Consider the following 10,290-nt stretch of genomic DNA (forward strand, 5'->3'; position numbering starts at 1 on the left):
TCTTGCTAAGGTGGTGAGAAACATGAGGTATCTTTAAGCATACAAGGATCTACCTTCTTTAGATGGCTCAAGGCTGGTTTCTCCACATGAACAGGAGCTGGGGCAGTGAGTAGTTCCTGCAAGAGGAGCTGTGTGCAATACAGCAGGGTTTATGTGGAAGTGCTAAATGGGCACTCAGTGCTGGGTGTAGGTGAGCTGGAGGCTCACAGCTCTCCAGCCTAGGCAGCATACTCTCAGGGCAGTCAGGAGAGAACATCAGGGGGTGTGGAGTGGAGCGGACCACACTGATACTTTAGGACTCAACATACAGAGTGAGGAGAAACAGCAAGAACCCTGTACCAGATTTCCCTGAGCTCTTACTTGGGTTCTCTTCCACAGCAGCACAGGCAGCTCTTTGTCTCCTTAGTCGGGCAGGCTGCAAAGAGTCACTCAAGAAATTCAGCAGTCTTGTGTCTGATCTCAGCCTTTTAAGCCAACTTAAAACTCACTCTAAAATATCGATTAATAAACAAGACCTAAACACTCCACAGTTAAAAGCACCAAAGGTAGGTCAGGAAAGATGCTGAGCATTGTGGTGCTGAGTAGAATATTGCTGAGCCTGAGCTCTCTGCTGCTTAGCCCAAGGTATGCATGTGTGCCCCAAAGCAATGCGTAGACAGGACTGGCAGGCAGAGTTCTCAGATGTCACCAGAACAAGCAGGAAGACTTAAAAGCAGATGAAAGGTCCAGGTCTTGGCAGTTACCTTACTGGGCCTCTTTTGGCTCAGGGTCCTCAGCCTTGAACTCTCTGGAGTATTTTGACACTCCTGCCTGGTTTTCCTGGTTGTGAAAAGCCACAAGAAACACAGCTCCCAGCTGAGAAGAATCTGTTAGTGAGTGGTTAAAGCTTCTCCTCACTGTGCAAAAAGACTCTTCCACCAGATCTTGGTCATTTCCACCAGATTTGAAATCTTGGTGTGGTCTCTGATCCCAGGCTCTGAATTAACCATGGGCTGTGAGTTCCCATGACAAGCTCCTGATCTCTCCTACTGCAGTTGCTTTAAGAAGACCAAGGAATTAATGGCAATCACTTGCTGGTGAATTGAAAGGACTGCTCTAACAAATAGCATTTACAGACTGGAAGAATGTGCCCAAGAGGAGTGGAGAGACCCCAGCAACCCAGTGGGCAACTGCCTGAACTGAAACACTTTATAGCTGAGGTGAGTGGAAACACCTGCATAGGAGCACACCCCCCTGCACGTTTGGGTGGCTGGTTTGGGGGATGCTGAGAGGCTTTGCAGGAGAGCTCAACTCATATCAGAGGCTCCACTCATGAGCCCAGCCTGGTGATGTGAGATCTGCTGCATGTGAGGCACTGACAGCACCCATGAGCCTGCCCGGGCTGTGCAGCAGCAGTCTGATGGTGTGGAAGATCTCAGTGGCATTTAAATGGTGGAGGTAGGCAGATCATCACCTTTGCTGATGTTTGTAAAGCTACATATGAAGGATAAATCCTATAGCATATGGCAGTAAGGGTAAGAGGAAGGAACTGATAGTTGACTTAATACAGATCCTGGTTTGAAGATGCTTAGGTAAGTTCATGAAATCAGCTCCTTTTATCGGGGAACATTTAAGGCAGAATGTATCAGTACTTTTGGTTCAAGTACCTCAGCAGCATGCAGCAACAGTTGCTGCCCTCAGAAGCATTTAAATGCATCAAAACCCCACAGAACATAAGCCTAGCAGATGGCAGGGCTTGCTTGGACTGAAGCAGGCTAAGGAGGATGTTGCTGTTCCTGTTTTCCAGATGGTAATGCACATTGCAAGTCAAATGAGCACTACAAACCGCACGGTGCCCAAAGCAGATGTCCCACCAGCATCTGCTGAGACCTTTTATAGAGTTCCTTAGCTTGCTTCCCCTGGCACAACCAGCCATTTGGCCTTGAAAGCTTCTGGCCTGGACTCGAACTCCAATAGTGAGCAAAGCCAAGTGCAGAAATGTGTATGAGGCTACCTGCAGATTTTCTTGCCCAAAAGACAGAGGAATTGAATGAGGAAGGTGCACGGCGCTGTGTGCTTCATCTGCAGCACCTTGCCTGAAGAAATGGGCTCTGTGATACAGAAGCTTGGCAGTCTGAGCAGGAATGTGCCTTAGCCCACTTTGGTGCTGGGGATCCCCAGCCCCTTGGCAGTGATGCTTGTGTGAACCTGCATGTTGCAGGGGGGGCTGGACCAGATGATCTTTCGAGGTCACTTCCAGCCCCTGACATTCTATGATTCTATGCTGCAGTCCACAGAGCAGGAGCCCACAGCTGGCTGGTGTCAGCCCCAGGGTTGATGGGAGCAGTGTGACCTGTGGTGCAGCTCTCATGTCACTGCTTCATTCAGGAAGTATGGATGTGGAAAGGGGATTAAAGACAGAAGCACCTTAAAGTGTAGAGGTAACTTCAGTCAGAGCAACACAAAGAGGTTTAGGTTAAACAAAAAATGGGGTTCTGCATTGTCTGGCATGAATGGCCCAGCAGTTTGGAACATAAATTCCTATGGGAAAATGTGGGTTTGTTGTATTGGAGTTTATCTCCCTTTCTGGAAATTCCACCTCGGCAAAGATCTAAAAGGTCGGGAGGATGGGGCTGGGCTCTCTTCAGTGGTGCCCAGTGAGAGGACAAGGGGCAGGGGGTACAAGCTAGACCACAGGAGGTTTCACAGAATGATAGAAAGGTCTGGGTTGGAAGGGACCTCTGAAGGTCATGCAGTAAGCAGAGGCATCCTCAACTAGACCAGTGTTTTGCTTGAAGGTAAGGAAAAGCTTCTTTACTTTCAGGGTGCCAGAGCAGTGGAACAGGCTGCCTAAGAGAGGTTTGGAGTCTCCTTCTCTGGAGTCACTCAAAACGCATCTGGATGCATTCCTGTGCAGCTTGAACAAGGCAAACCTGCCTTAGCAAGGGTGGTGGACTAGACAGTCTCCGGAGGTCCCTTCCGACCCCTGCCGTTCCGTGAGTATGTGAAATCCCAGGAGGATTGCAGCATGCAGAAGTTATCTTTCAAGGACTTGTTATTCTCATTTGTAATGTTCGGGGCCGTCCAGCACTCCTGATTTGCTAGTGCTGCCAGGTCTAGTATGGGGTAAAGGAAACCATTCTTCTCAAGGGCAGCAGAACAGGAGGCGCTAGGCTGGCTCGCCGAGGTCTTTGCTCGCGTTACTAAGCCGACAGTGTTCATCGGGACAATACTAAGTTCTTCGATGGAAGCCCAAACACCGCTGCCGTTTGGAGGTTTTCGTGCCCTTTTGTTGTGCTTCTGTTCAAACAAAGCCTGCGGCTTAAAGCCGTCTGCTGGTTTATCTCACGGTGCGGCAGGCTCCGGCTGTGGCTCTGGTGATATGCTGGCAGCAGGACTCCTGCATCAGAGAGGGGCCCGCACAGCAGCTCCCGGCAGACCCGAGGAGGGCTGCGTGGTGCTCCGAGGGGAGGTGTCTGCAGCCCCTTCAGCCTTGTTGCCTCTCGGCACGGCACGACCAGGCCTGCTGGCACAGCCCGGGGAGAGCTCGTCGGGGCTCGGCCCGAGGGGGCGGGAGCCCCCCGGCCCCCGTGCCAATGGCTGCGGGGGGACGGCTCTGTCTGGACGTTCCCGCTCGGTTAGGGGATGGAAATTCCCGGCCTCTCCGGGGAGGGAGCTTAGGCGATGCTCTGAAAGGCTCATTTATCCCCGCGCTGCCGCCCAGAGCGGCGGACACGGGCCCCTTCGCAGCAGCCTCCCCTCCGCCCGCACCATGCTCCGCGTCCCGGCCGCCGCCGCCGCCGTCGCTCCGCTGCTGCTGGCGCTGCTGCTGGCGGCCCCTCCGGCCGGCCGCTCCGACAGCCCCAAGGGCAAGCAGAAGGCGCTTCGGCAGCGGGAGGTGCTGGACGTGGTGAGGGCGAGCGGCGGGGGCCGGGAGCGGCAGGGCGGGCGGAGGGCAGCGCGGGGATGCTTCATCGCAGGGCGTGGGGAAGAGCGGAAAGGCAGCGGGTTTGGGGGAGCCGGCTGCGGCCCGGGCGCCCCTTCCTTACGCTGCCCCCCGGCCCTGCTGAACCGGCAAAGGGCTGAGCTGGTGGGACGGGCTCTGGCTGCGACCGCGGCGGGTCGGCTGCTGGGTGCCTGTCTCCGTGGTGCTGTCGCTCGGCTCCGAGCCCAGGGGTGCTGCCGTTACAGCCGGTGCGGGCTCGGGCTGCTCCCGCATCGCCGGGGAGGCGTCGCGACGGGAAGCTCTGCGCCCAGCCCGGCTCTGCCTGCGGCCCGGGCAGCGCTGGAGCGCACAGCTGCTGCGGCAGCATGGGCGGTAGGAGCTGCTTAGCTCCTGCCGGGCTGGTGGAGAGATCACAGACCACAGAAAGAGCCGTGGAAGATCTGCTCTTCAGGTGCTGCGAAGGCTGTGTCTGCTCCTCGGATTTCCATTAGTGCAAATCCCCTTTGGCTCCTGGGCTGCGTACCTCTGTTTGCACTTCTGTTGCAACTGGAAACGTGACCGCGTTGGGACTATCCCGTCTCAGGGACAGCAAAAGGAAGGAGATTTTTTTCCAGTCATTGGAATGTAGAAAGCAGCTGTGAATCTCGTTCCATGGGCTGCTGGATGGTTGTTCATCTCCTGTGGATGATGAGTGACATGGCCATTTCTTCCATGAGCTGCAGAGAGATCCCCTAAAGTGATGTGCTGGAAGTGCCATGGCTAGCAAAGTTCCTTCCCTTCCACACTACCTTTTCAGTTGCACTGTGGGAATTGAATTGCGTCGAAGGAAAGGTGCCTGCACACATGGAGGAGCTTACATTTTCTGTGGGAGTGGTGATTTTGGGGTCTCCCTTTTCTCTTGCGTTACTCCATGCCTTTGGGTGCAGCAGTGAGCAGCAAAGTGCAGTTAAACGGACGGCGGCTGAGTCAGGCACAGCCTGGTAGCACAGAGAGCTTCAGCCTCCCAGGGCAGAATGAAGGCATGGCCCAGAGGGGATCCTGCCTGCAGCAGACACTTTGAAATGTTTCATTTCCAGCTTAAGAAAAGATGAAAAAGGTTTGGTTTAGCAAGCACAGATGCATTTAGTTGGCGTGGAGCCAACATGAGAGTTTTGGGGCGTGCGGTGGCTAAGCTGCGCTGCCTAAGGAAGCTGTAGGGCTGGTGGGGGCAGCGCCTCTTTCCGAGTAGCCCAGAGGGACAGGGAGGTGGCAGGTCTGAGCCTCAGCCGGCTCCAGCTTTCGCTGATTCCACGTCCTCAGGATTTCTGCGGTAACAGTGACTGCTCCTGCGGTGAGCCAGGCACTGTTGCAAATCCAGCCCGGCTGGAAAACAGCAGCGGGAGCAGATCAGCAGCGCTGGGTGAGGCAGAAAGCTCTCTGCGTCGTTCCCGCAGCCCCTGGGTCGCTGTGTGCCTTGCCAAGAAGCTTTGTCTCCAGCTAACTTCTGTCGAACGTAGCCATCTTGCTTACAGTATCCCACTTTCCACTGCTCCTTGCCAACACTGTTTTCCTTGGTGCAGGCAGAGTCCAGCTCTTGTCTTTCATCTTGCTTGACCTCTTTATACAGTCACCAGTTTTATTTATGGAGTGCCTCCCGTGGAGCCTGTGATGCCCATGCTGGGTTTTCACAGAATCACAGCACCAGCCAGGTTGGAAAAGGCCTCTAAGATCATTGAGTCCAACCTATCACCTAACCCTTCTAATTAACTAACCCATGGCACTAAGTGCCTCATCCAGCCTCTTCTTAAACACCTCCAGGGATGGGGACTCTACCACCTCCCTGGGCAGCCCATTCCAATGCCAATCACTCTCTCTGCCAACAACTTCTTCCTAACATCCAGCCTAAACCTGCCCTGGCACAGCTTGAGGCTCTGTCCTCTTGTTCTGTTGCTGGGTGCCTGGCAGCAGAGCCCAACCCCATCTGGCTACAATCTCTTTTCAGATAGTTGTAGGGAACAGTGAGCTCTGCCCTGAGCCTCCTCTGCTGCAGGCTGCACCCCCCCAGCTCAGCCTCTTCTCACAGGGCTGTGCTCCAGGCCCCTCCCCAGCCTTGCTGCCCTTCTCTGGACACCTTTCAGCACCTCAATGTCTTTCTTAAATTTTGCACCAAAGCACAAAGGAACAAGCCCAGAAGAAGGACGTTCTTCAGTCTGGCAAAGGAGAGAGGGCAGGGGCAGCAGCTCAGGGCTCCTGTGGTGCAGCTAGTGGCATGGCTTGCAGGGGAACAATGGTTGAAAGAAATGGCTGTGAGAAAGGGGAAGAGCAGAGTGTGAAGAGCTGCCATGGAGGTTGGACTTCATGATCTCTTTGGGTCCCTTCCAACCTCTAACATCCTGTGATCCTGTGAAGGTTGGAGAAAGCTGTCAGTCACCTGATGGAAGAGCATTTAAAGTGAAAGCTGTGGCAGGTTCCTGCTCGACCTTTCTGTGCCTCCTCCACCAGCTCCCTACGTGGGTGCTCGCCCTGGCATTCAGCACAGTGCCACTGTGCTGCCCAGGAGCTCTGGGCTGCCCAGATCTCATATGATGTGAAGGCAATGTGCATCAACATGCAAGCTGGGAGTGCAGTGCTTGACCTTGCCCAGTGGTGTGATGTTAGGGAGGGCGTTGCTGTGCCATCCTCCCATGTGTGCTTTCGTACTGCTGCCAGAAGGGATCCCAAGTTTGGGGTGATTCTGGGGTGCAACTTCCCACATTCCTATTAACACCAACACACTGGGTGAGATCTGGAGTCTGACTTTCATGCCTTGACTGTTGTGATGTGATTCTGTCCCAGAGGAGTGGCAACAGAAAACTGATACAGACCTTGGCTCTCTAATGACTTGCAGAAGCTTCTATTATCATCACCATTATCATTATAACTGGTACAGGACATCAGTGGTTGGAAGGGACCCAAAGAGACCATCGAGTCCAATGTCCAATTACTACTTCTATTATTATTACTATTATTATTGGATATCAGTGGTTGGAAGGGACCCAAAGAGACCATCGACTCCAACCCCCAATTATTGCTTCTATTATTATTATTGGATATCAGTGGTTGGAAGGGACCCAAAGAGACCATCGAGTTCAACCTCCAATTACTACTTCTATTATTATTACTATTATTATTTGATATTAGTAGTTGTATTATTGGATATCAGTAGTTGGAAGGGACCCAAAGAGACCATCGAGTTCAACCTCCAATTACTACTTCTATTATTATTATTACTATTATTATTTGATATTAGTGGTTGTATTATTGGATATCAGTAGTTGGAGGGGACCCAAAGAGACCATCGAGTCCAACCCCCAATTATTGCTTCTATTATTATTATTATTGTTGTTGTTATCATTTTGTTGTTGTTGTTTTAATGAAAGCTTCTACTAGCTGAGACAGTTGCAGAGCTATCAACGTGTAACTGAGGTTTTCCAACAGGTTTTAGTCCTTGGACTAGGGCAGTCTTTTGTTTCTAGGCTTTATGCCTCTTCTGCTAAAATCGTTAGGTTGTTAATTTAGCGCAAATCCTGCTGGCACTGCTTATCTTTGCGACGTTCTCTTTACGTTTGCTTTTGCTCTGTGGGATCATTCTCTCGGGGCTTCAGCCCAGCAGCCTCTGTCTCCGCAGGGGGTTTGTGCGCTGCTGCTGCCTGTGCCCAGCTGGGGCAGCCGCCCAGCGAGCAGCGGTAAGCAGCCAGGGCTGTTCTGTGTTTCAGTACAACGGTGTGTGCCTGCAAGGCCCCAGCGGTGTTCCGGGACGGGATGGAAACCCGGGAGCCAACGGGATCCCGGGGACACCTGGGATCCCGGGGCGGGACGGGCTGAAGGGGGAGAAGGGCGAGTGCATGCGAGAGAGCGTCGAGGAGGCCTGGACGCCCAACTTCAAGCAGTGCTCGTGGAGTGCGCTGAACTACGGCATCGACCTCGGGAAGATAGCGGTGAGTTGGCTGCGCCTGGGCTGCTGCGCTTCACCCCCGCGGCAGGCTCTGCTCTGCCTCCCTCACCTGGGCAGTGCCCTCGCACGGATCTCCTGCTGGAAGCCTTTTCCTGCGCGTAAGGCTGGCTCAAAGGTTTAGCTGCCCTGGGTATGTCTCAGCTGTGCTTCCCAAGCCCGTTGCACTCCTGTAGCAGCACTTCAGCAGGGTGCTGTGACTGTTCCAAGAGTGCCTTCACAAGATCTGGTCTCTAACTGGAAGGCTGCAAGGCACAGCCAGAAATGGACTTCCATCTCCCCTTCCCTCTCCCTCTGCCCTTCCCTCTCTTCTCCCCTTTCCCCCTTTCCCTTTCCCCCTCTCCTTCCCCTTTCTCCTTCCCCTTTCTCCTTCTCCTTTCTCCTTCTCCTTCTTCCTCTTACCCGTCTTCTTCCCCTTCTCATCCTCCTTTGCTCTTCCCCTCCCTCCCCTTTCCTTCTCCTTCCTCTTCCCCCCTTCCCCCTTCCCCTCTCCTTCCCCTTCCTCTTCTCATCCCCCTTTGCTTTTCCTCTCCCTCCCCTTCCCCCCTCCCTTTCCCCTCTCTTCCCCCATCCCCCCTTCCCATCTCCTTCCCCTTTCCCCTTCCCCCCTCCCTCCCCTTTCCCCCTCTTTCCCCTTCCCCCCTTCCCCTTTCCCCATCCCCTCTCCTTCCCCTTCCCCTCTCCTTCCCTTCCCCTTTCCCCATCCCCTCTCCCCTTCCCCTCTCCCCTTCCCCTCTCCCCTTCCCCTCTCCCCTTCCCCTCTCCCCTTCCCCTCTCCCCTTCCCCTCTCCCCTTCCCCTCTCCCCTTCCCCTTCTTTCCCTCCCCTGCCCCTCTTTTCTTTTCCCAGCCGGGCGGCCCTGGGCAGTTTGGCCGCAGCGTTCTCGGGGAATTAGCGATCTCTTGGGCGCGTTAGGAGCGCGGCAGCGGCGCAGCTGCCCCGGTGGCTAGCGCAGCGCTGTGCCTCCCCGCAGGAATGCACCTTCACCAAGATGCGCTCCAGCAGCGCGCTGCGGGTGCTCTTCAGCGGCTCGCTGCGGCTCAAGTGCCGGAGCGCCTGCTGCCAGCGCTGGTACTTCACCTTCAACGGCGCCGAGTGTGCCGGGCCGCTGCCCATCGAAGCCATCATCTACTTAGATCAAGGAAGCCCAGAGCTGAATTCTACTATCAACATACACCGAACGTCTTCAGGTAGGTGTGCCAAGAGGTGGAGCAGCAGAGCCTGGCAGATCCGGACAGCAAATGCAGAGGACAGGCTGCCTTAGAAAGGCAGAGGGCAGAAAGAGGAGGTTACAGAGTGGCCAGCTGACACTTGGCACCCTCACTCTGCTGTCCCACAGGTTACTAGGAATAGTAGCAGTGTTAGCATTATGAAGAGGGACTTAATTACTGTGGTACCTTTCATAGAATCAACCAAGCTGAAAGAGAGCTCCAAGCTCAGCCAGCCCAACCTAGCACCCAGCCCTGGCCAACCAACCAGACCATGGCACTAAGTGCCCCAGCCAGGCTTGGCTTCAACACCTCCAGGCCCAAAGACTCCACCACCTCCCTGGGCAGCCCATTCCAATGCCAATCACTCTCTCTGCCAGCAACTTCCTCCTAACATCCAGCCTAGACCTGCCCTGGCACAGCTTGAGGCTCTGTCCCCTTGTTCTGTTGCTGGCTGCCTGGCAGCAGAGCCCAACCCCAGCTGCCTACAGCCTCCCTGCAGGCAGCTGCAGACAGCAATGAGCTCTGCCCTGAGGCTCCTCTGCTGCAGGCTGCACCCCCCCCAGCTCCCTCAGCCTCTCCTCAGAGGGCTGTGCTCCAGGCCCCTTACCAGCTTCTTTGCCTGTCGCTGGATGAGCTTGGAGGTCTCTTCCAACCTGGTTGGTTCTATGATTCTATTCTATGATTCCATCTGGCCTTGTTTTTGTCTTTAACCAGTGGAAGGTCTGTGTGAAGGGATCAGTGCTGGCTTGGTGGACATTGCCATCTGGGTTGGGACTTGCTCAGATTATCCACGGGGAGATGCTTCTACTGGATGGAATTCAGTCTCCCGGATCATCATTGAAGAACTGCCAAAGTAACTGTCCCCTTCTTTTTTTTTAATATATATATATTCTTTTTTTTTTTTCCCCTTTTTTTGGGTACAATTGTCTTCAGAATGTATTTCTGTAGCACTGGGTGGAAGCATCTGACTGAAAGGCACCAAGCGCTTGCATCTGTAGTCTTCGCCTAGCTTTATTGGTTTGTGTTGTGTTGCACAGTGCAGAGGCTTTTCTATAGTCCTCCTTTCAGAACAGGAGTGTCAAACCCCAGTGCATTAAGGTTTGGAATATACCTCCATTTAAAGAACCAACTCTAACTACTTTTTTTTTTGTATCAAATAAATAAGACCTTTTACAAGAAGAAAAC

General features: G+C 53.9%; 1 protein-coding gene across 2 annotated transcripts; it reads left to right on the top strand.

The window, feature by feature from the left end:
* Window positions 1-946: 946 nt before the first annotated feature.
* Window positions 947-10,289, top strand: CTHRC1 (collagen triple helix repeat containing 1). 2 transcript variants are annotated; one of them, XM_064154067.1, is made up of 4 exons: window positions 947-1,199; window positions 7,660-7,881; window positions 8,868-9,084; window positions 9,820-10,289. In XM_064154067.1, exons 1-4 carry the CDS (start codon window positions 1,125-1,127, stop codon window positions 9,960-9,962), a joined length of 657 nt encoding a protein of 218 aa, XP_064010137.1. In that variant the 5' UTR covers window positions 947-1,124; the 3' UTR covers window positions 9,963-10,289. The 2 variants fall into 2 exon arrangements, with proteins under 2 accessions (XP_064010137.1, XP_064010136.1); XM_064154066.1 differs by lacking the exon at window positions 947-1,199 and adding an exon at window positions 3,489-3,889.
* The last annotated feature ends 1 nt before the right edge of the window (window position 10,290 follows it).

This window comes from Pogoniulus pusillus, chromosome 14 (assembly GCF_015220805.1).
Source record: "Pogoniulus pusillus isolate bPogPus1 chromosome 14, bPogPus1.pri, whole genome shotgun sequence".
Lineage (NCBI taxonomy): Eukaryota > Metazoa > Chordata > Aves > Piciformes > Lybiidae > Pogoniulus > Pogoniulus pusillus.

What these genes read in the sequence shown, in the direction of transcription:
- CTHRC1 (XM_064154066.1), top strand. Translation starts at nt 3,752, where the DNA reads ATGCTCCGCGTCCCGGCCGCCGCCGCCGCCGTCGCTCCGCTGCTGCTG. An exon ending in AGCGGGAGGTGCTGGACGTG is followed by an intron (nt 3,890 to 7,659) that starts GTGAGGGCGAGC and finishes TCTGTGTTTCAG; the next exon opens with TACAACGGTGTGTGCCTGCA. An exon ending in CATACACCGAACGTCTTCAG is followed by an intron (nt 9,085 to 9,819) that starts GTAGGTGTGCCA and finishes GTCTTTAACCAG; the next exon opens with TGGAAGGTCTGTGTGAAGGG.